At 39.6% G+C, this 26,711-nt stretch overlaps 1 protein-coding gene across 1 annotated transcript in view; it reads right to left on the bottom strand.

Moving 5' to 3' along the window:
• kdm6a (lysine (K)-specific demethylase 6A) overlaps positions 1-26,711 on the bottom strand; it is a 60,790-nt gene that overhangs the window by 22,662 nt on the left and 11,417 nt on the right. Inside the window, exons 5-8 of the mRNA XM_073473006.1 lie at positions 20,711-20,769; positions 8,338-8,458; positions 3,503-3,557; positions 2,981-3,015 (exon numbers count right to left, since the gene is read on the bottom strand). Coding sequence (XP_073329107.1) covers positions 2,981-3,015; positions 3,503-3,557; positions 8,338-8,458; positions 20,711-20,769 — 270 coding nt within the window. The remainder of the gene's footprint in view (positions 1-2,980; positions 3,016-3,502; positions 3,558-8,337; positions 8,459-20,710; positions 20,770-26,711) is intronic.

Raw genomic sequence — 26,711 nt, 5'->3', positions numbered from 1 at the left:
GGTAACCACACACCGCAATCCAAAATAATTATTATTAGCAAGTGTAATCATGATAACAAACTAACTTAACAAATTTCTGCTTGAACTGCAGTTCTGCATATTGTTTGTCCAAGTCGTGTTGCTGTCGCTAGCTGTCCAAGATGGTGGGCATACTTGCACACATTGACATATACACGTTGATGGTGCACTGACTGATTCAGCTTGTGGCTGTGATACGTCAATGTTGCTGCCATATTGGACAGGGTTTTGTGTTAACAGTTAAGCTTTTATCATGACTAAACGCTTAAGAGGACTGTGTATCTACTTTATAGGCTGACTAAATTAGCCTACTTCTGTGGTGAAAAATAATTTTGGCATTAGGAATTGTTATAACCCACATCTCCCTAACTCTCTATATTATAAAATTTGACTGACATTAAATATGCAGAAAGTTTTTTTACATTATGGAAAGTGCTTTTTCATATCCATATTATTTATGCTTTCTTGTTCTTCAGGTCATAACATAGCAAATTCAAAATACTGCATCTGTAAGTACTGATAGCCCATCAAAAAGAAAAGGCAAATACAAAATAAATGGTAAGATACTGGCAGTCAGTCAGCTTTCTATATTTTTATAGCAATGAGGACACAAAGAAACTCAAGGACAGATCATTATGGATAAAGACAATAATATGATGAGGTGAGATTAAATGAAATGAGACGAGACTTTATTCCCCAGTGGGGAAATTCAGGTATATATTTACATGATATGGTAAAATAGCACAGTATAAATCATAATAATAATAATGATAATAGTGTACGCATGATTAAAACAGTTGTGTTCATCATTTTATATTATGATGTATATCATGTATTTAATTATGCTATAACTACACTATACGTGTTTATTGTACTACTACTACTACTACTACCACTATGACCCAATATATTTCACTTTATACTGTATTAGCCTGCACTTATAATCCAAGCATTTCAGTAAACTTCATTGACTTTTTTGGACATTAAATTATATTATATAGGGACGTCTCAACAACAATTAACATAGGGAAATAAGTCAAAGTGATGCTTGACAAACATGAGTTTTTACAATGCCTTATGACAATGACTTAGTTTCCATCTTTTACTAATTTAGTTCATGTAAGCCTGACGTTCAGATACACTTCTCTCATGAGAATCTAGCAATGATTACCTAATAGTCGCAACTATGAACTGGAGACACATAGGTCGTGGACCCTTAAATATAAAAACGACTCATTGAAATCAGTTGAGAAAATCAAAACTTTAAAGTGCCCTTTACCCAGGAAAACTGCAGCTCTGCCGCTCACTTGTATTTGTTTACAGGCGTGTCTTGTCTGATATGGCAGCTACATTGATGTACCTGCAAATGCAGTGTCTATGTGCATACGTCCGTGCTTGAGCATGCACCACTCACATTAGGCAGCCAATCACATTGGGCAGTGACACACCTTGCACTACAACTTTGGACTGTTTTTAAAATGTTAACAGTAACTGTGTCTGAGGTGTACCAATGGAATCCTTTCAACCTCAATCGGTGCAGGATTTACAACCATATAATACATAACCGTATTTCCACTAGTTGAGTTTCATTCACAGTTGTGGCTCTTACACTGTGTACTTCAGTCAGTAAGCTCAAGAGCAGTATGCCTGTTTTCAGGGATGCCGATGTGGCATCCACTCTATAACGACAGCTTCAGTTGGCAGGCTGATGTAGTAACATCACAGAAGCACTTAAACATCAGAAGCATGCAAGAGCCAACAAGCTGTGAGACTTGTGTTCAATGTGGCCTGAAAACACTTGCTAATACTGTTTGCCAATGGTGGGCATGCTAGGCTTGCTAACAAAGCTATTTTATCTGACATAAAAATCTAAATGAATTTCATAATGCTTAATAATTGGCAGAACTATCATAATAGAACTGTCAGTTTCCATTAGTCAACCACCACCAAACAACGTGGTGACAAAGTAAGTCACATATTCACCTAAATACAAGCTTTTATTCGATCAACATAATGCCTGCACAATTAATCCAAATATAATAGAAATAACAACATGGCTAAGTGCAATATCCATGATACTACGTTATAAAATATTATGATGATAAAAGGTAGAAAGTGTGACATAGCAGCATTCTAATGCAGTACTTTTTATAGTTTTTCAGTGAAAATGAAAATTGTAAGGCAAAACTGATCATCCCCACTATTCCTGAATCACATCACAGTGGCATTATCTGTCAAAATTATCACAATATTATATTATTATATACAATATTATTATATGTTATATTATTATTGGAAAAAAAGGGCGAGAGCAGTGACCTAATTCAGTGACAAGTCAAGAGAGTGACCAACCACTTATTGCTTGGTCAATATGGAGAAGCCAACATGCGTGAGAGCCTGTGTGTTTGGGAGCGTGTGTGTGTGTCGAGGCAAGATGAATAATTTCTCAGCAACTTCTTTAATTCCGTCTAGCAATCAACCACAGGATCTTGAGAATTTTAAAGATGAATCAAGAGAGCTGTTGTTTAATCTGCCAATTATTTTTGCAATTATTAATTGATTGTTCGGTCTATAAAATGTCAGAAATTTGGAAAAATGCTCATCACAATTTCCCAGAGCTCAAATAGACGGTTTCAAATTGCTTCTTTCGTTTAACCAACAGTCCAAAAACCAAAGACTCTTCATTTACTGTCATAAATGACAAAGAAAAGCAGCAAATCCTTGCATTTAGGAGGCTGGAAGCAGCAAATATTTGACATTTTGGCTTAAAAAATGAAAAGCAATTGATCAATTATCACAAACATTTTTTAATCAACTAATCAATTACTCAACTAATTGTTTGAGCTCTAAAAAATGTACAACCCATTTTAACTGCCAGAACCATCTATACAACTGTTTGTACAACAAGTTATAATATTAACCTGCCTCAACTGTGAAACAGAAATGATAAATTATTGCTTACCTGGATCTCATGCAAATGAGCAATGTGGAACTGAACTGTGGAAACAATCAGAGGAAAGAAGAATTAGGTTTTACTTGGTGATATTATTGCCATATATTACAGATTCACCTTATCAACCTCAGTGGGTACAGATTGCAAACAGTATGGAGCACAGATGGGAGGGGGAGTAGGACAGTTTCCCCAGAGTGTACATGTAATCTGAAATCACTGTGTGTGTGTGTGTGTGTGTGTGTGTGTGTGTGTGTGTGTGTGTGTGTGTGTGTGTGTGCAATGCGCTTGCAAGCACTTCCAGTTCTCTCTACATGTGCTGTCTCCTAGGCAACCCCAGTCTTGGGCAGAGTCAGCAGGGAAACGGCAGCAGAGAGGAAAAATTGCTCTGTAGAAATATTCCTGTGCCCTTTCAAAGTGTGCCATCTACCATTGACAAGCTGGTACATCACATATCAAATAATGGTCAAATACTACATTACACAGCAGCCTAAGGCTGGCTTAAATGAGGCTAATTATAACAATACTACTTACTTTCAGCTTTGGACAAAGTGCAGAGATTGGAGTCGATCAAAGCCAGCTGAAAATGCTGCAAAGAAGAAAGGAGGTATTTCATTAGCAACAGATATACCAGTACATCAACGTTTAGATTAAAGCAGTATAGAAATAAACATCACATCATTACTGGCAATGATTGAATGAAGTCTCAACATAAAGCACTGGATTTGCTTATAAGCCCTTAAGCTTTTAAGGAAATCAGGGAGAAAAAAACATGAATGAACCCGTGTTGACAGTAGATGAGAGGACACTGATAGCTGGAGGAGCTGAACCATAGATATTCTTGTCTCTGGATCACTCTTGTTTCAGCCCTGCCCCTTTCCTCCTGCCCCTACAGAAGTCCTCAAAATGAGCATGATATCCAGTTCTTATAATGGCATTTAATCCCATTCATCTGAATTTAAGACAGCATTGCTGGGTAAAGCAGATGTCTGCAGAGGCTTAGCCTGGTTGCCAAGGCGTGGCACGGTACTGACCAGTTTCACCATCCAGGGTCATTGAACAGATTAGCCTACGAGTACATCACACAGCTACAGAGACAACTCCATGGGCTCTCTCTTCTCTGGCTTTCCAGCTTAGGACTTCCAGATAACCATCACTTCCCTTATATGTTGACATGTTGGTTAGCCACCACTATTCTCACCCCATGTTTTACTGAAGTCGTGTGCACTGTAGACTGTAAATGGACTGTACTTCTATAGTATCTTTCTAGTGTTTGCAACCACTCAAAGCACTTTACAGCACGAGTCAGCATTTACCCATTCACACACATTCATACACTGGTGACAGAGGCTACAATGCAAGGTGCCACCTGCTCATCAGGAGCAATGCTCATTAATACCCACTTGCATACTGATGAGCCACCGGAAGCAATTTGGAGTTCAGTATCTTGTCCAAGGACACTTCGACATGTAGACAGCAGGTGCGGGGAATTGAACCAACGGGTATAAGAACTTAGCAGAAAACTTAGGTGCCTTTCCCCTGCTGGTTGGAATATCTGTTGAGGGGGGTTCTCATTGCAGTTACTAAGCTGCACAATGACCAAATGCAGTCACACAGTTTCATGCATTTATAAAGGTGCCACCATTGTCTCTTATGTGAGTCAGGGAACAGCTCTTGAAGACGGGAGCCTCCTGAAACCAGGAACTGCATACAAGAAACTAGCACACAGTTAGAGAACAGACTGTACTGTTGCCCTACTCCACAGGTCAGCTGTTCTGGATTTCTTAGAAGAAAAAAAGAAAGGCTGTAACCTTAGAGTAAAATATCAGTATGCGTTGTCTAGACTGGGCCAAAAATAGTTGTAACCACACACACACACACTCTTTAAGAAGAAACCTGTAGCCTTGCAGCAGGAGCTACACAGACGGTCAATGTCAGACTGATAAAAATCAAGAGCTGTCCAGCTGGATCATTCTTTCCATTCACCCTGGGCCGGTGGAGCTTCACACACTCACACGTGCGCATGCAAGAGAAACACAGGACGCTGCTTAGAATAAACTCCTTTCAGCAGGGCTATGAGCCACCAAACATTAGACACACTCATAACAGCCAGATGCCTTAATGTTAGAGAATGCACCCCCCCCCCCCCCCCCCCCCCCCCCACACACACACACACACACACACACAAATGCGTTACCTAGATCGCTGGCACATCACACTCCTCTTGGAACCCCACTGCATCCTCCTGTAGATCTCTCCCTCTGTCTCCTCTAGCCTTCCTTTCCTTCTCTTTCACACTTGCTCTACCACCAGGCAGATAATGCAGCAGGATTGTCAGCTTGGCATTCCACCTCCCTCCCCATGTCTCGCCTTCCTCACTCTCTCTCTCTCCATCTCTCTGCTTTCATTCTTTCTCTCTCGCTCCCTCTCTTCCCCTCCTTCCCCCTCTTCTATCCTGGTGTCACTGATTACTATTCAGCAGACGGCTGCAGTGGAGAGTGCAGAGAGATGACACACAATACCTCAAAGCTGGAACAGGCAGCACACACCACGTCTCCCCCCTCCCTCTATCTCACCTCCTTTCTCAGCTCAGAGCTCCTCTCTATGGCTACACGCTCTACAGAGACAGCCAACTCATTACCTTACAGATCGACAGTGCAATCTCATTTCCCCTTCTCTCATTGGCTAAATCAGCAGCCACTAATGGAACAAAGTTAATGTGTGTATACATTCTGTTGATAAAGAATATGAGCAAGGTGCAGTTATATCCAAAAGTGCAGTCGCAGCCCCCAATTAGGTTACAATATATTCTGCATCAACTTTCCATCACTTGATGCCTCTCAATCTCTTCCTCTATCCCATGTGCTCCAAGGGGAAGGAGGATGGATGAAGAGAAGGCCCCATGAAACAGGCATCCTTCATAAAAATCTCTACATTCCCTTCCTCTCCACACACATCATCTGAGGCACACTGTCTTTTCTAACAATTTCCTGTTTTCCCTTTCCATTTCCCTTCTCTCTCCTACCTTTATTCAATCTCCCTACTACCACTCCCTGTAGATAACTGGGGCAGTTGTGTGTGTGTGTGTGTGGTGTATGAGATTCTGTCAGTATGTGTGTGTGCGCGTGTGTGTTGCTGGCAATGAGCCAGGACTAAGAGGGAGGGGTGCGACTAAGACAGAGTGAGGACGTGCAGCACGTGCAGCCTACTTAACTCAATACTGTAGCACCAGAAGCATCAAGACACATAAATGTGTATACAGTACATCATCCCCTACACAATACGCAACCTTGGATTTGTTAAAGGGTTGAGAAAGTTATCAAGAACACTTGTTAAATGGAATCCACCTTGTAATAATACTGACATTGCTTGATGACATTGTGTCAGAGCATTAAAACTTTATTATAATAACACTAGCGCAGTGCCAGTTTAAAACATGCTGTTCAAAAATACAACATGATGCATTATTACCTGTTAAACTAGTCAGCATCACAGTAGAATTAAAGCTCCACCGTGAACAGATATTTGCCTAGTGCCCACCCCACACCTATAATAATCTGTCCTGAACACTACATCCAAGGAAGTTACAAAGCAGCCAAAGTGGCTGTCTGGTCATAAACATTCTTGTTTAACAGATAAACAGTACACTAAAATATGATTCAAAAACATTTGAAGCATCTGAGTTAAGTGAGCAGTGTGTGTTCACATGCTGCTTTCTTCGGGCTAGTGGCAGTGAATGTCATAGTGAAGTTATGACATTCAGACGTATTAGCCGCTTGCACAGACATAACCACCATGGTGAGCATTGATTGAGCTGACGATGCTGCCAAGCAACAGTAATTCTTCATTCTATCCCTTGAGGCTAACGTTAGCTAGCATACTATGTTGACAGAAACTTAATCTTTAATTTTGTTTTTTTTTCACTGCAATGGATTTCTATAGCAAATCTAAGCTAATCTCCATTTTTTTTCCCGACTGCTACCCAATGAGATCACGTGAGCCCAGCTTCAGTCTGCAGAGCCATGAAACTAGAACACTGAGGTCACGCCCCCACAGCTGCACAGAGCATTGTTTGGAGTTTGTTCAAGATTAATAAAGTTTAACACTGCACCTTGTGTCCTCAGTAGCACAACTGCCAAGTGTTAAGTAGACAGGATGAACAGTTGAACGAGATATGCAGATGACATTCAGACAGACGTGCCTTGCTTTATAGTAAGACACTACTCTGAAAAAGTACCAGAATTAGAGAATTAACAGGAATTATCCATTAATCGCAAAGCCTCTTAAGTGTAAATTTAAAACAATGCTCTGCTAATGCATTAAAATGCATAATGAAAACTCCAGTGACAGAATGTCTAGAGTGGGACAAAACCCAGGATCATGTAACAGTCTGTCCCTGAAGGAAACGAGGACTCCCAGACAACAATAGATCCATAGGCTCCAGTCAGAAAGCCCTTCGGTACTGCCTGCGGTCTGGACATCTATGGCTCACAGATGTCAGGAGTTAGAAGACAGGGTTTAGCTCATGGGACAGATGATCCACCTGCCTTTGTTAATCTGAGGACTAGAGAGGTCACGTCTATTTAGGCAGAAAGGGGGCCTCTATGACTACACATCAGGTGCATAATACAGACAGGCATGAATGGAAAATGATTCCACTGCGTTAATGTTGTTATCATTCAATTAACACAGTTTGAAGCATGAAAAGAGGCAAATCTATAAACATTCTGTGATGGCAGGAAAATTTTAGATTTTGCTAAACTAAGTCTGCCGTATTAACTATGAAAACATTATTTTGAAATAATACAAATAGCCATATTAATAAATGCATTTCTTTTGGTATCTGTTCACAATTACAGCATGTTACTGCACTTTCTCTCAGTGTGTCCATCTACGATGAATATTCTAAGAAAATTATATTTTGCAATCCTTTAATTTTTGTGGATACTAAAGTAAAAATGTGACGGTGACTATTTGAGGAAGGTATTACAATTTTTAAACTCATCAATTTACAAATCTACAGTGCAATCTCATTTGCCCTTCTCTCATTGGCTAAATTAGCAGCCACTAATGGAATGAAACTGATGTGTCTTTGTATTCTGTTGATAAAGAATATGAGCAAGCTGCAGTTATATCCCAAATTACTGCATTTTTTCTCAGTTCACTTTTCACATTGCTTGTTGCTGAAGCCAAAGCAAATTCAATCCAAATATATTATTTTAACAGATCAGTACAGTTGCAAATATTTTATAATCAACGTATCACTGCAAAGAATAAATAACTGCATTCTTGCCATTGCAATTTAAAAGATGCAAGATGAATGTAAAATCCAACCCGACCATGGCAAAATAAACATAATTTAGATTTACCTTTAAGCTTGACTCGTAGTCAGTGTTGACTTTAAACATGAGCCCCAGTCTCAGATGAATCTCTTTAGCTCGTGAAAAACTGGGGTCAATGTAAAGCACCTCCTGGAACGCCTTGATTGCCCTGAAAAATAAACACAGAAACAGAGTATGTTTAATACAAACTGAAATTTATAAAAATATTTGGACCAAGACTAATAGGAAATCTGAAAATAGAGTTATAGTAATGACATCCCCCTGGACTCATTCTCCTCACCACCAAATTAGCTGCCTTTTAATCAGCAGGAATCAGTAGTAGTTTAACAAGTTTCCACCAGAGATGTGAAATAGTGCAAACTCGAGTATCAAAATATGACTCAATAACTCAACATCGATAATATTGTGATTTAGGTATGACTAGGGTTGGGCGATATGACAGTGTTTACTGTGCGGTGGTAGAAATCGCTTGATCAGTGGTCTCTATAAAGGCCAATCAGCTGAGCTGATCAGATAAACATACAAGAAAGTTTCTCTAAGCGCTGCCAAAATAGTAATTCTCAATGCAGGGCTCCGAGCTAAAGACTGTCGCTTTGCAAATGACATACTGAATGAACTGCTGACTTCAATAGCGTGTCCTCTTATGCTGTTACTATAGTTGTCACTGGCTGGCAACACAGCATGAAGTCTACAAAAAATATGAAGATTCTGAAATATTTCTGTGGCACCGGTCCATCTATCCCCTCCATCACAAACGGCTTGCTGACCACACAAATATTCTCCAGCTACCCGGAGAGGTAAGTACATGTGAGACGTAGCAGAAATGTTACTCTAATTTGTTGGATTTATTAATTATTTCCACCTGTTTAGCTTAAAACCTGTAACACTTGAGCTCATTTGAAACCACCTCTACTTTTTTGTTTTGAGTATTTTGTTTTTGACTGAAGTATTGTCTTACGCGAGGTTATTCTTTATCTTATTTCTGCAGTTGTGTTAACTGATGGAAAGTTGTTAATGTTAAGTTTCCCCTTTTCTGGTGTTTTTGTAATTAAAACAGCTTCAGGTGCATTACCACCAACATCAGAGCTAAAGTAGGGCCAACACACATTAGCACATGAATTGTAAGACGCACCCAATCAGATCTGTTAACGGGCTAACAGAGATGCACATGTGTGGTCGAGCACAAGCAAAGGTTGACTGAATTACATCTGGAATACGAGAGTAAATGGGGCCTACCTGTTCTTGCAATATTACAATTACAATATTTAGTCTTAATTAAGGGTGGGTGACATTGTAAAGACCCATATACACTGAAAGCAATAACTGACATGCCTCATTGCTCCTATGGCACACTGCAGGCATCAGATCTTAAAAGCCAACACCACAGAATCAGCATGACATTTTGGGCATAAGTTGCTCTTTATATGTAGAACTCATATTCCTCTATAGTGACCTCAGCTGTGCCCAAGAATCCCCCAACACATGCACGCGTGCATGCACATATATAAACACATGCAGCGTGTCAAACAAAAACCCCACCTCTGTCGCTCTGACTCTCTCCCTTCCTCCTGCCTCCTCACACTCACAATAGAAAATTGTTAGATTTACCTCAGTATTACAGAACTGTGGTAAGTATTTCACAATAGCTGAATTTGGTCATTACTGATGAGAGATCTCACAGCAGTGTGTCCACACAGGGCACAGCGGTGCGCAACACCTCAGCTGTGATCTCTCTCTTCCTCCTCAGTTTTTTTTTTTCCTTCAGCTCTCTCCAAACGGGTACCACGGCTGCAGAAATGCAGCTGTGGTCCCTGTGTCCTGATTTGATGCTCCAAAATAAAAACAAGGTCGGACTTCAGCCGTCATGGCAGTTTGACACACCTCATAATGCTTTTAATGCATGTTTGGCCATTCTAAGCAATGGGTGTACTTCAAAAACACACGCATCAGACACTTTCAGTGCATTTGGACCTTAACAAAAGAGAAAAATACAACATAATACTGCAATGATATTGTCTTCATAGCTAGAGGGATTCTGTTTTTACTTCATTTAAAAAAGCCAATAAGTTCAGAAAAATTACAGCTCAGCTGCTTACATCTTGAGAAAAGTTGAGACTGAGCAGTTTACTTTTCTTATACTGTACATGTTAATATCTAATAAAAAATAATACCATGAACTATTAATTGGGAAATGTCATTTGTGCTCAGGAGCCTTTCACCCCATTTAAACCTGATATTCACATGTGATCTGTATCTGGATACTGTAGCGAGATGATGGCATCTGATCTTGAGCCTTTGCATGTACACCTTGTATGTAAGTGTTATTTCAATTTTGCTTGCATTGCAGTTCAGTCTCAATATGCAAATTAGGTAGGTGGTAGATGGCTAACTTTACAGCAACCGCGGTTGACCTGGTTCACCATGCAGGACAAGGGGATTGGTGCTGCTGTACAGCAGTAGCAATAAGACTAGGGATGTGCTGATGAAAGTTTTTCTCTCCATATATTGAGCACAAGTACTACTGATCCAATACCAGTACTATTTTCCTCCAAAATTAATCTGGATTTGTTCTAGCAGAATACTGACTGGAATCATTTATGAGTCTAGGGACTGCTGTTGCACTAAAACTGATTGAACGGTCCACGGTGACAGAATAAATGTAAAAATGCATTTATTAACTACATAACTTTGGCTGACTTTATAAAAAGGTACTGACAAAGACCTCTAGCAGATGGAAGCCACTGCTCATCTGAAATATTAAAAATTGATCCACAGACAAAAAGGAAAGACGATGTCTAAAACCAGATTAAGAGCAAACTTTTGCTGCCTGCGCCAAATTGTGCTTCCCAGTCTAAATGGACAACTACTTCACAGTCCCAAATCCCTGAGGTCTTGATTCAAGGCTTTTAAGATGATAAGCTTGTAACAACGCTATGATGTGCTTAAAGGTTTAACTTGAACTTCCTCATCCTGTCCACCATGACCAGCTGTCAGTCATTCACACTCTAAAACTAAATAGCTAGATGTTAACTACTATGAACGGAAGCAGAAACAGACTCACCACTGTATCACAGAGTCCACACTTATCTTTCCAAACATGAAAATAATACAGAGTGGTGTTTTTCTTTGATAATTTATCTGAGTTGACTAGGGGTGTGCGATATGACGATATTAGATCATGAAGGATTAGAATGTGTAGACGATCTGCCAAAGTGCAGAGATCGTAGGGATCGTCTAGGGCACATTCTATAAATTGCAGTTCTATGCTGATGCACCGACGCACCAAACGTATTACGTCGTCAACCTGACCGACCAATCATAGCGAATTATGGGCAGTGACGCGCTTTCTTAGCCGCCTCCTTGTTTATGTGTGTAGCGGTAGCCGCATGGAGAGAGCCATGGCTGAAAGCCAAAAGGAGGAGTTGGTCGCTTTTTAAAAAAAAAAACAAAAAAAAAAAAAACAACAAAAACAGCGTTTCACCATCTCTAATCTCTGCCAGTTAGCCCCTCCACCTGGCGCCTCTCTCGGTGCGGGCGCTCGTGATAGATACACACCGGTATTTACATCCAGCTGTGAGTTTCAAAGTTTCAAATCACTAGTGCAGGCAGATCCCTCTTGTGTTTGTGTGTCGCTCGGTCGCTCACAGCAGGATGTATGTATCTATGTATCTATCGAGAGTCTCGTTGATCTTGTCTGGCGCGGCTTCTGTAGTGCAATCGGCTGTGAGGGAGACTCGCGTGAACGCGGGAGCGTGCCTCCAGGCAAATATAGTATAGTGACTGTTTAGGCTAGAAAAATGTAGTAATTGATGTCGTTTCGAGTAAACTCTGGATGTCGCCACTTCAGGACACTTGGATTGCAGTGGACGAGCAGTATGGAGGAATATTACAAAGTTTTTGTGTAGTTTTATGGACCTTTTCATCTCGGGCACAAGTGACGCTCGTTATATGGATTTTTGCTGCAGGAGGGTACCCCCGCAGGTCTCCAGCTGCACTTTGAGGAATAAGAAACTACACCGGACTTCTCATCAGCATGAGGGTGAGTCAATAATGACTGAATTTCGTTCTAGAGTGAACTATTCCTTTAAGTTATGGTATGATTAAAATGTTACAACCTATACTGATGTTGGATGGATTCATGTATATAAAATATAACCACAAGCATATTTGCCCTGGGGGAAAGTTTTTCTGGAGATCTGAGCATGAGAACATAAACTGGAGAAGGGCTTGGCCTTTACCTTACAGATACTGTATTTCAAAAAAGGCTAAGGAAGTACATTTCAAATTTTGACATAAATATATTGGTATATTTTAACTGTCTTGCTGATAAGTTTACAGAGGTTGATATGTCTTGTACCCTTTGTAATCAAAGTATAGAAACAATCTCTCACTGTTTTTGACTATGAAATATCAAAATACTCTGGAGAGACCTTGAGTCTTATTTGTTTTATTTTCATGGCAGTTTTCAGTTCCAATGATTTCTACAGCTCTCATTTTTCTGTGATGGAATGAGTGGAACACAAACTACTTTGTCACAAAAAACCTTCATGAAGTTTGGTTCAGTAACGCAATTATTATAAGTCTTCTGAAAATATGATCAAATCTGCTGGGTCAAAGATATACACAGTAATTCTAATATTTGGTTAAATGTCTTTTGGCCATTTTAACCTCAATTAGGTACTTCTGATAGCCATCTACAGGCTTCTGGCTGAATTTTTAACCACTCCTCTTGACAGAATCAGTGAAGTTCAACTAAATGTGTTGGCTTTCCTGGCACTGACTCGTTTCTTCAGCACGATCCACGTTGTTGATGTTTTTCGATGGGGTTCAAGTCATTACTTGGGAAGGCCATTCCAAAACCTCAATTCTAGCCTTATTGGATCCATTCCTTTAACATTTGTGATGTGCGATCATTGTCCTGTTGGAACACCCAACTACACCCAAGACCCAAACTTCTGGCTGATGGTTTTAGGTTTTCCTGAAGAATTTGGAGATAATCCTCCTTTATTATTAGGGCCCGAGCACTGACAGTGCGAGGCCCTATTGTGTCTGTAGGCGGAATTCTTTTTCTTCCACGACTTTCGGTGGCTCTTTGGCGGCTGCAACATACCCCAAAACTCACTAAACTTGGAATATACGTCACACCTGGCGAAAAATTGTATAATCTGTTGTCGTTGTGAATTTCCACCACTAGGTGGCGCTATTATCAAGGAAAGTGCGTTTTGGCTAATAACTTCCATATACTTTGTTGCACATTCAAAAACCTTATATCCACACATTCAGTGAATTCTGCTGAATCTCCTGATATAGGCCACGCCCATTTCCGCCTAACGTTTTTTTTCTCAAATTCGTGAAATGTCGCAAACCTACTTTTTCAAACTCCTCCCAGGCAATTTCACCAATTTGCACCAAACTTTGCACACAGCATCTGTGGGCCCTCCTGACAAAAAGTTATTAAAAGAATTGTGATAGTCCAAAGAACGCCCAAAATATAAAAACAACAATTTCCTGCACATTGTGGTCAAACAGACAGTCTAGCATATCTTGACCAAATACAGTCCGATTAACACACAGACAGTTAAGGCACACATACAAAATAATAGGGCAATGGGGCCGGATAAGCGCCACGCCCGGACGCGCGTGGACTGCGAGGGCCCGTTCATCATTGCTTGCAGTTTTAATTCCATTTACTTTCTTTAGAGCACCAGATCCACTGGCAGCAAAACATACTTGACTGTGGACACTGTCACCTGTCTTCCAGCAGCTTCTAATTCATTGCAGACTTGCTTTTTGGTGGTTTGTGGTTGACTCTTGACCATCCTGACCAATTTTCTCTCAGCAGCAGGTGATAGTTTGCGTTTTCTTCTCGACTGTGGCAGTGACACAACTGTGCCATGCACTTTATACTTACAGTTGTTTGCACAGTTGATTTTGGGACCTGTAACTGCTTTGAAATGGTAAAAGAAGTTAAGAGGCCATGCTACTACTTTGTAGTAGCATAGCTGTAGAAATCATTGGAACTATAGACTGCCATGATATACATTTTCTTCCTTTGGTGGACAAAGGACACCCCCAGAGGTCTTAAGACCATGCCTTGACAGGTCAGAGCTGTTTTGGCTTTACAAGAGGAACACACAATATTACACAGGTGGTTTTAATGTGGCTGATGGTGTGTCTGTTGGTGTCATCTATTTTTTTTTTAATTCTATTTTTCCCTCTTATTTTATGATATATGAGATATATATATATATACACATATATACATATATATATACATATATACATATACATATACATACATACATATACATATATATACACATATATATATACACACATATATATATATATATACATATACACATATACATACATATATATACATACATACATACACATACATACATACATATACACACACACACACACACACACACACACACACATACATATATATATATATATATATATATATATATACACACACACACACACACACACACATGCATATGCGCATTTGTTTTATCCCTGTTTCATGTCTTTTATATAGCTTTATTTTTGTTTACAATTGTTGTGTGTGCAACTGTTCTGTTTACCTTTTAATAAAGTTTTTTTTTTTTTAAAAAAGAATAGCAATATACATTTCTACTCCCAAAATAAACTAGTACTACTACAGAGACAAGAGCATATTAAAACCAAACACCAGTTTCCAATTGAACCCACTCACTGTGTAGCTATGACAACAATGGCAAGTGCAATCTCAGCATGAAGCCCTTCTCCTGTATCAAACGGCAGAGCAGTGAGCTCACTGCTGACTGGGTGCCACACTCACACTGAACTCATTGCCCCCATTCCCTCCTCCTCTTGGTTTATCTGGTCCCTCCCTCCATCCCTTCCCTCTGTGCTCTGCCCTCTCCTCCCTTACTAACAGAAACTAAAGTGAATGCTTTGAGAGCTCAGCTCTTCTAGAGAATAGGTCGTGACACACAGCGTAAGGCACACTTCAGCCAAAAGATGAGCAAAGAACTACTACTATCCTTTAAAGATTTTCCTAATAGATCAGGCAAATCGTACAATTCACTCAATTATATGGAAGCCATTTTATTATATTTATTTATCTATATTTATTTTCTTGGGCTGAAGTTTGTTTTCGTTGGATTTTGCAATGACCATGGAACATATTCATTTTAATAATATATATCACAAACTCGTACAGACTAAATTTGTTCCATTTATTCTAGTCTCTCTGGGTGAGTACCACTTCAGCCCTGTGAAGTAACATTCACCATTTGACAGCTCAGCATTCCTTTGGGCCATGGGCTCAGGGTGACGTAATCCATCCTCGAGAGCCCAACATGGCACCCTCCCTTCCCCCACTAACACATTCCCCATGCCTCAGAGATGGGGACATTCAAACTTGTTAGGGCAATAACATTAGAGACCTTGAAGGTCATGGATGAGTTAGAGGGGCAGCAGTTGGTATCAGAGGAGAAAGATCATACAAGCCAGCAGAGGTGAAGAATGTATCAGAGTAGGGCTGGGCGATATGGCCAAAACTGTTATCATGATATGTTTTTTTTATATTGATCGATGTTGATAATTACCACAATATACAGTGTATTTAACAATAGTAATGTTGAATTGACAGTTTTAAGAGTGTAATATATATATATATATATATATATATATATATATATATATATTGGGACAGAACCCAAAACAAACCAGAAGGTTAATTCTGGTTTATAAAACACAACAGGTGACAAACATTCAACAGAACCAACCAACCAAATGGCTTTATGTTAAACACTGAATAAATAAAATGATGAATGTGTACAACAAATTGCTTGTTTCAAATGTGTCTCAAGCATTTTAGAGGTAGTATACTGAACTGAACATTGATTAAAGAAAATAAAATAAAAAGGTCACTGTTGAGGATGATTATGCTACTGTATTCTTTGAATATTGCACATTCTTGAGCTTGCAGGTAGTTGTTCAGTTCAGCTTTAATGCCTCTTGTTCTGTAAGACCTGATGTGGTCCGGACGTGCAACCAGACCACAGATCAGCGGTGACATCTCTGAGCTGCTCCTCTAACTTTACCCTACACTCTGCGTAGAGCTGATTTTTCAACCGTGCTTATAGGCATCATATCTTTAGCGATACAGTATGTAACTGCGCTGGTTCTTTGTGTCACTTCAGTTTCTTTTCATATGGGGTAATGGCTGAAAAAGCAGCAGCAACTGTTGGTTGTCGAACTGAAGTTTGACTAGTAGAAGCAGCGAGGATGGGCTGTTGGCTACTTGAGGGGAGGCTGAAGCTAGCATGATAGTGCTAACTCATACTTTCAGAGTACTGTTTGGGACGGTACCTTTTGAGATGATGGAAGAGGTTGGTGGTGTTTCCAGTTCTGCTGAGGACTGGTTGCCGACACATTTTGCACCTAATGGTGGTCTGTGCTTTGTCAGACTTCAGGTAGCCGAACTTTTTCCAAATAACCAAAGTGGTATGACCTTTCTTCGGTACAATTTCTTCGTCTTTGTCAGTTTCCTCGCACTCTGTTTCGCTAGTCGGACTGCTCATTGTCTTATGTCGGCTAGACACACAGGTGGTCACCATCATTCTGAGTTGTTGTGAGTGGGAGGGCCCAGAAACATGTATCAACCATATGCATTTGTTTCTCTGCTGTGCGATTGGCTACTGATGCAGTGTTTTCTAGGTAAAGGAAAACGGACTCAAAAATAACTATATCAAAAATAAATGTCATAATTTTATCATTGTTATCGTGGAAAATTTTATCATGAAAATTATCGAGATCGTTTTATCTCCCAGCCCTATATCAGAGTGTGGACTAGGGTTGGGTACCATCCACATTTACAATTCGATACTAGCACCCAACAGGACCCTTTTCTGGTACTTCACTCTCTATGTGAAAACAAAAGTTTAATTTCACTTCTAACCAGGGGAACCATCGGAAAAAGATAAAACATACACTTCAAGAGACAATATATCATTGAGTCTGATTCAGTCTCATTTCAGCAGCATTGTTGCTATACTGCATATAAAACTGGTAAATAAAATCATTTTTGAGGTGCACTGCTACATTTACCTGTTCCTGCAGCCTGAAAATAATAAATAAAATGAGATGAAAATATAAAACCGCACACAGCATGAATGCGAGCCTTTAAATTAACATCCTTCACATATAAAATTGAACTGTCCTTTCAAACCCTAGACCTCACAAAAGGTGGAAAATGAAATGTACAATAAATAAAATATATACTTTATGATGTTAACTGCTATATTGCTCATCAAGCCAGTGCTATCACAACAAATATAATAGAAAACATCAAGATATACATATAGGCTACTGTATACAGTATATGCTGCAGCTGCCCTCTCCTGGCACGCAACATCTCCACCAGTGGTGGCTGTATTTTTAAACCCAATAGGAATTTTGAATTTGAGTTTTGACGCTTTGAGCTTGCCGTAGCGGCTCAGTGTTTATGCTACCCAGTAGCATATTGAGTTAATAATATGAAGTCAGCAGTTATAAGTTTGTCTCCAGAGCATATTAGATACTGTACATGCCGGCAAAGATGAGTAAACATTGTTTTATATTAACTGATATGAGAATTGTTTGTAAATATACTTCTACTGCAGTTTCCAGGCTAACCTCTACGCATAAATGCCCATTATGTGTTAGCATCGAGCTAATGGCCAAAGCCTGTGTTATATAAAATCGATTCGGGAATCAAAGAATGCATATTGTAATATTTCCTCGTAGAAAGTACGCAATTCATAACTAGGTTTCAGACAATACTAAAGAGCATACTGTTTTAGTATACTAAACAGTATGTTGGTTTTCTGGCCCAACCAGTGGCTGCGTTTTGGGGAGACATCTCACTCTCTGTCTACGCTCTCAGGTATGGAAATTTGGCACTCTGTAGTACCGATGTAATTTGGCTGGTAGTACAGCGTTTGGTATCCAACCCTAATGTGGACACACAGTAGCGGTTCTATTTCTGTTTGTTCTCCAAGGACCTGACTGGTTTTTTATTTGTTTTTTCCTACTCTCTGCTGGGAGTCAGCATCAAGTGCCATGAAGCATTTGATTCAGGAGTAGGGGTCGACCGATACTCATTAGTGATCAAGGTGACCTATAACCAATAATTGGAACTAGGGCTGGGCACAGTGACGGTTCTAGCTTGCGTGACGCACAAATTTCCCTGTTTGCGGGACTAATAAAGGAATCCCCTGCTTCACCACTCCCCCGCTCCAGTAGGGACAGCTGGGCAATATATATACAATATATATTGTTATCGCAATATACTATATACGGTCTTAGATTTTGGGTATCGTTATATCAAGATATTGCAGTGTTATTTTTCCTGGTTTTAAGGGCTGCAACAAAGTAAAGTGAGTTCATTTTCTGAACTTACCAGAGTGGTGTCTAATACTTGTCTTAAACCAATTAGCCACTATATCCACGTTACTAATAATTATTTATCAGATCTCATGATGTTAGTATTTTGTGAAATTACCAATAGTAATTTCAATACAATATTGTAGCAAAATCGATATCAAAGTAGGGCCTATTTGATCAAAAACATTGTGATGTTTGATTTTGTCACCCCGTCCAAGCATTAATGAAGTGCTTTTGAGGAGATTTCAAAATATTGAGGTATAGATTGTGTAACGTGATATGGCCTAAAAATGTTAGCATCTTGGTGATGCCTTCTAATATGCGTTTGCCAGTTTGACGTGTTTCCACTTGCATACAACTGTAGAACAACAGCGACACACCGTCCTTGTCCTATCCACCACTTGCTGTCAGATACTTTAACACACAACTGATTTGATAGTAGCAGGTGGGTCCTCTAGCTCTGCTGTCTCTTGTGACTTAGCCATAGTGCATCACAGTGTCTTTTTCTTGGGTTTCATTTATCGTGTCTTCTTCTTTTGTTGTTTAATGGTGGTTGGAACACAGCTTTTAGGTGCACTTACTGGGTTGGAGTGTGGATCAGAGCAGTTACAATTTCACCCATCATCATATGCGGTTCGGGACGAATACGTGAACCGTTACATCCCTAATGAAAACATATTTAAATCCGCTAGTTCCAGATTTTTATTAACTTCATCAAATTGTTCTCATAGATAGCAGCCAACTAAATGCACCAAATTTTTTTTCATCACGATCCATGCATTAAAGCCCCCCTCCTTTCTTGACAATGTCAGGGAGCCACACCGTTTGAGCACAAAATTAGGTTATTTGTCAAAAAATTGGCAAAGTTAAAATATATATAAATAATAAATAAATAAATAAATATAAATAAAACATTTTAAGCTGGTTCTAAAATGGAATAATGACGTATGACTACAGTAGAATCTCGGAGTCATATGTCATCCTCCAAGCTTGGTTAATTTAGAGGAGCGTGGCTCCATTAAGAAACAGGGCTGTGTGTGAGTGATCGAGCAAGGAAAGGAGCGATAGCTCTATTGGTAGCTTTCAGAGTTGACAGTGTTAGTGACCGGAGCAGTTGGGAAAGTTTAGCATGTCTGGTGGCAGTAAATGTAGAGTACAGGTTACAGTTTGACCTTGAATAAACTCTGCAGCTCCTCAATACACAAGAAGATCTTGTTTGAGTACGGGTAGCACTATCACTGCTAATATGTATGCTATTGCTTTTCCATGCTAATGCTTTCCATGCTACTGATGTTGATCTTGTTAGAACGGCAGTCTGGTTGCGATGGTAATGGGCTATGAATGAAAATTAACCACACACCCACTCTCATTTCAAGAGAGAACATTGATCGTTTAACAGGAAGAAAAACTGAATGGAGGTGGGTTCTTAAAGCCCTGAGAAATTATCTCGCAAAATTAAAGAAAGTGAGAAAAATTCCTGGATCTGTCCCTTTATCCAGATCTGCACCAAAAGTAATAGTAATGGGGTACATCTATTCTGGGCCAAGGCCCATCCTCAATCCAAGTTTTGTGGAAATCCGATGAGTAGTTTTTGTGCAATCCTGCTGACAAACCAACCAAAGATCAGACGGACATAATCGAAAACATAACCTCCTTAGTGCAAGCAACTATGGCAGCTTTAGAGTAACTAGAAAGAGACTGTTAGAAAAAACACTGTAAATTGTGAGAAACAGCTAAAAAAGGCTAAACTCATTCTGAACCGTAATGAACATAGAGATGCAATGATGATATCAATGTTGTCATCCTACTCAAGGAAAGGAACAAATGTATTTCCAAAATGTCAGTATTTCTCGAAGAAAGTATGAAGCTTTGTTCAGACACCATGTTTTTAAATCTACAGGAAAAACAATAATCATTAAAGAAAATGGGTCATGCCATGCATGCAATGGAAGATTGTTATTAATAAAGTACTTACCACTGAAATGCGTTGTAATGGAAGTAAACCATACCAAGGCCATATAAAAAGGCAGCATTCTGAAAAAAAAAAGCGTTGGAAAATTGTTAAAACCAGCGGCACTGACGTTTTTCTAACATAACAACAACAACAAAAAAGCCAGATGAGACCAATCAATAGATCAACATGTAGCATGTAACGTAATGTCACACACTAGTGTATACAGAAAGGCAGTTCAAACAAATTTTCTTTTTTCCAAGTTTCTACATTCACTTTTTTCATTCAAGCGTATAACCACATAACATAAAAAAAACCATTATATATTATTAGAGAGAGTAGAGTTACAAAACTGCAACAACATTCATAGTTTCTGCATGGCCCTGGACAGGAAGGTTCTACAGCAGGTGATTAAAACTGCCCAGAACATCCCTACTATCCATCTACAGAGTGTCAGTGACATCAGTGAAGTGAGATGTCTGTACAGAGCCAAAAGGATACTAAAAGACAAAAACCCACCCCAGCCACAGTCTGTTCACCCTGCTGCAATCTGGAAAAAGATACAAAAGGTAGTCTGGTGCCATATCACCAGACTACAGAGCAGCTTCATTCCTCAGGCTGTGAAACTCCTCAATTCATTATCAACACTCCATTTTATAAAACAGATGGCACAAATGTCGCAAACCTAGTTTTTTTTTTTTTTTTAAATTTTGTGCTTTGAAAAAAAAAAGAAACAATAAAATAAAAATAAGTAAAAGACAATAACTTTCACCTTGTAATTTACCTTGTAATTCAGCCAATCAGTCACACAAACTCACTGAGTATAAATCAATGCATTTCCATCACCAATATTTTTATGCTGACACATCTATTAGAGACCTATTTGATCAAGCACACCATGGCCAATAAAGCCCTGCTTCTGGCCTCCAAACTCAGCTATTCACATCATTACTGCTACAAAGAAAAGTCTGCTTCGCACCATTATCTAACAGAGGGTGGGACCTCACGCCCTCACTTCACTGTGGAGATCTGTAATCCCGAGGAGCCCAGAGCTGTCAGTTCTGATCACAATCGAACTCTCAGCACCTCTGTTTAATGGGCACTCCAAACAGTGAAACATCAAACAAAATGGGCCTATTCATCCACACAGAGAGCAAGGAGAATACAGGCTGGATGCCATCATATCACAGCTGATTGGACAAGTTAGGTCCAGCTTATGAGCAGGAACTGTAGGCAATCTAAACTGAGGCAAATATCTCTGCATATATTGCTAAGACAATGTTATATCCACAATAAAGACACCAGCCCATCCATTAAAGTCCTACGCACCTAGGGGTGCACAATATTGGGAAAGAAACGAAAATGCAGTATTTTTCTTTTCTGCAATGTATATATATTGTGAAATAGAAAAATACTGGAATTTTCACTAGATGATTTGAATAGCTCTATGTGAAAAGAATTGATCATCCTAAAAAAATGTGTAGCTGTTTGAGAGAGTGCCAGTCAGAGTCTTGTCTGACACATAATTATAGACATACTCAAAAACTAGCTCTGCAAAAACAGACAAGACAAGTTAATTGAAAACTTTTAATAGGTGTATTAAATCAAGCAAGCAAAGCAATGTTGGTGTGGGTTTGAGTGTGTGATAGACTTAAACAAGTGTTGAATGCACAGTTCAGTTCCAATCCTGTTCATAGTCACAACAACGACAACAACTCAACCCAGAAATCCCAGAAAAACAGAGCTGCTAAACTAGGCAACTCCTGAGAAACTCCCGAAAAACACACATCCACCAGATTATGCCTCTTCCTGGAAGAGCTGGCATAAACTGGCATATCTCTCCTCCACCACTCCAAATACACTGCCGGCTCTGACGCACACTCACTGTGCATGCATGTCACTCAATAGCAACAAACTCTGTATCCACAAACCTTTAAAAAGGAGTAAAATATGCTATATCAGACTAAGTATCTTGTAATAAGTCATGAAAAATGAGAACTGTGAACAAGGATGGGTTCATTTGCCTTCAATTTTGCCATATAAAGTCACATATGCTATGATGGAGAGGCACACCATTGTGGATAACTTAAGTGTGGAGTGGTAGAAAAGTACTAACTACTTTTGTATTCCTACCGATTCATAGAAACAGTTAGTGTGTAGGTCCATCCCAGTTAAAATATACTGCCAGATTAGGAAAATGCTCTACCAATAACCAGGAGAGCTGATGTGACACTTAACATGATGCATATCGTTCATTGCTCATTGCTCCTTTCAAAAAGACCAAGCTTCGTCAGTATACAGGACTGTGCGCACAGCTGCTCTGCCTGGCCGACAGTGCTGGTTGAAGCTATGGCTGTGTAGATGGTTACTGCTCAGGCTATGGTTGTACTCATGGCTGAGTCTATGATGATATAAATGTGGCTACAGTAGCTGTACTAGGGCTGGGGAATATAAAGATATTATATCGTTAAAGACATTTGACTATATATCAACTTAGATACCGTACCGAACTCTGTATTCACATTAAATCAATCAGTGCCAAATTTCAGTACCTGAGTGCGCATCTTTACAGTAACGTTATAGAGAGAAAGAATGAGACGTCTACCCAAAACTCAGCCAATGACTGCGGCTGAAATTCCTTCCCAACATGCTGTTTAGTGTACTAAAACTTATGTCCGAGACCTTGGTATGAAACCAATAGTATGTGAACGGCATATTGTCTAGGAGGAAATATTACAGTACACTTTCTTTGACTCCCCAAATGGATTTAATTAGCTCAATCTGTTGCTGTTACACTGTAACACTGAGCCGCTACAACAAGCTCATGGGGGCAGAACATTTTATTTTATCATAAAAAAGTTAAATAAAGTTACCACTAGTGGAGACACTGCGTGCCAGGAAAGGGCAGCACATATACGTCTTGATGTGTTCTATTACATTTACTCTGAAAGCACTCGGTTGATGAAAAGGAACAGCTAAATGTAGCCGTTTATTAGTTTTTTTCCCCCAGATGTATATGCAGTAAAGCAAGATGCTACTGAAATACAACTTAGAAAGTCTAACTGACACGTAATGTGCATTGTTAGTGGAAATATGACTCAAGATATGTTGTCTCCAGAAGTGAATGATTGAACTGGTTAGAACTGAAATTACTTTATTATTTGAGGAAGATTAAAGTACCGAAATAAGGTATCGGTTCAAATGTGAACGTAACTAACCGTATTGAGATATAGCCTAAAAATATAACAATACAATTTTCTGGCCATATCGCCCAGCCCTAAGGTGTACCTAGACTTTTCTTTACTGCTCCTGTTAACATTACCCAGGAAATCATCTATAAGCCACACAAAATTTTAACCTGTGGTACCTCTGTCAGTGATAACAGATGTGTTACCAATAGAGCAAAGGAGTTGATGAATATAATAGTTTAATTAAAGCTGCAAGCAGCGATGAACGGGCCCTCGCAGGCCACGCGGGTCGGGCCGTGCTGCTGTCGAGGCGTGCTCCTTACCCGGACCCATTGCCCCGTTATTGTGCGCGCATGTCTTAACTGATAGCCAAAAAGCGGTTATGTGTTGATAATAGCGCCACCTGCTGGTGATTTTTGGTGTGTGAGTTACAGATGCCAGTCTATACCGGCCCAATCAGTTTCATATCCATAAGTGTTATGGTGTGGGCACAGTGCCAATTATAAAATGAAACTGCCACCAGAGCGCCACCTAGTGTCAGATCGGTAACACCTTCGTCAGCTATCCTCAGGAGGCCATTGGCAATCAGTGTACCAAGTTTCGTGTTAAGTCGACCAACTGACGTCGAGATATAAAATACTTCAATTTAAATAGCGCCACCTAGTGGTCATGGGTCAAGATTTTGCACAGAGCCTTAGGGGCTCATGTGGAAGTAGTGTCCTCAGTTTCATGTCATTTGGACACACCAATGTGGAGATATGCAACACTTCCTGTTTTGACCCGAATCCACAGGAAGTTGTTATTTAATAACTTGAGTATTCTTTGGCGTATCAAAATTCTTTTAATAACTTTTTGTCAGAAGGGTCCACTGATGCTGTGTGCAAAGTTTGGTGAAAATCGGTGAAATTGCCTGGGAGGAGTTCGAAAAAGTAGGTTTGTGACATTTCGCGAGCTAGCGAAAAAAAACGCTAGGCGCAAATGGGCGTGGCCTATATCAGGAGATTCAGCAAGATTCACTGAACGTGTGGATATAAGGTTTTTGAATGTGCGACAAAGTATGTGGGAGTTATTAGGCAAAAATGGTTTGTGTTGATGATAGCGCCACCTGCTGGTCATTTTTGGTGTGTGAGTTACAGGGGCCAGTCTATACCACCCCTATGAATTTCATATCCATAAGTGTTATGGTGTGGGCACAGTGCCAAATATAAAATGAAACTGCCACCAGAGCGCCACCTAGTGTCAGATCACTAACCCCTTTGTCAGCTGTCATCAGGAGGGCAGTGGCAATGAGTGTAACAAGTTTTGTGTTCATCCGACCAACCGATGTCGAGATATAAAATACTTCAATTTAAATAGCGCCACCTAGTTGTCATCGGCCACAATTTCGCACAGAGCCTTTGGGCCTCATGCGCAAGTAGTATCCTGAGTTTCACGTCATTTGGACAAACCAATGTGGAGATATGCAACACTTCCTGGTTGGAACGAAATCTGCAGGAAGTTGTTTTTTAATAACTTGATTATTTTTTTGAATATCAAAATTCTTTTGATAACTTTTTGTCAGGAGGGTCCACAGATGCTGTGTGCAAAGTTTGGTGCAAATCGGTGAAATTGCCTGGGAGGAGTTCGAAAAAGTAGGTTTGCGACATTGCGCGAGCTAGTGAAAAAAACGCAAAGCATAAATGGGCGTGGCCTATATCAAGAGATTCAGCACAATTCACTGAACGCGTGGATATAAGGTTTTCGAAGGTGCGACAAAGTATGTGGGAGTTATTAGCCAAAACGCACTTTCCTTGATAATAGCGCCACCTAGTGGTGCACATTCACAACAACAACAGATTATAAAATTTTTCGCCAAGCCTAATGACTTTGCCAAATAAAATCGACTTTTCATTCACATTCAGGCAGTGAAAAATGCGATCATTTTGGACGAAGGAATAAAATAATAATAATCATTGCAATTACAATAGGGACCTCGCAGGTTCCCTGCTCGGGCCCTAAATATATCTTTCAGCCATAATGACCATGTCAACTCACTGCACACACAACCTCTGCATGTAGTTAGTGTCATACTACAGGGAATTTTTGAGACTGATAACGATTTAAAAGGGGAAAAATCCACTGATTGCTGATATGGCAGTTGAAATACTGACTTTTTGAGCTGAAATTAAAATAGACCTTTTCAACATGGATTGTGCACCAATTTTGATAAATGCAGAATAAATTTAATTGATCATATATTGTACAACTAATATATTAATCTGAAAAGTAACTAGCAACTAGGGCTGGGCAATATGGAAAAAAATCTTATTACAGTGTTTTTTTTCATATCAGTCGCTGTCGATATATATCATGACATAAATCAAATCACTATTTCTGTCAGGCTTAAAGGATTTACTTTTTTACTCCTTAGTGAAATGTTAATATTGGTTTAATCATTATTCATTTTCTGTCAGAAGCTGAACATGACAAATGTACTGTAGAACATTACACAACTATTTCAAATAAATAAAATGGGTATATATAATAAACTAAAATCTTAGTTCTGATTTTGCAATAAAGTAGGCTATTGCATTTGTGATACCGCCTCTTAATTTTCATTTTTTTTAGCCAGAATAACTAACACTACCGAATTCCACGGACCATCTTTTCAACAGTGTCCTTGTCTTTTGAGCCTTGGGCTGTTGTCCGTTGGGTCGTCTTCTTCGGTAACGCTGTCGCTCAAGTTAACATTTCTGTCATCATTTGCCCTTTCATCTCGCTCCCACTCTTGGAGTACTGATGTGCACGACTGCAGTAGCCCAAACATTAACACATGGGGAGCTGCCAGTTGCTTCTCC

Source organism: Pagrus major, chromosome 9 (assembly GCF_040436345.1).
Source record: "Pagrus major chromosome 9, Pma_NU_1.0".
Classification (NCBI taxonomy): Eukaryota; Metazoa; Chordata; class Actinopteri; order Spariformes; family Sparidae; genus Pagrus; species Pagrus major.
This window is presented reverse-complemented; position numbering and strand designations above follow the sequence as displayed.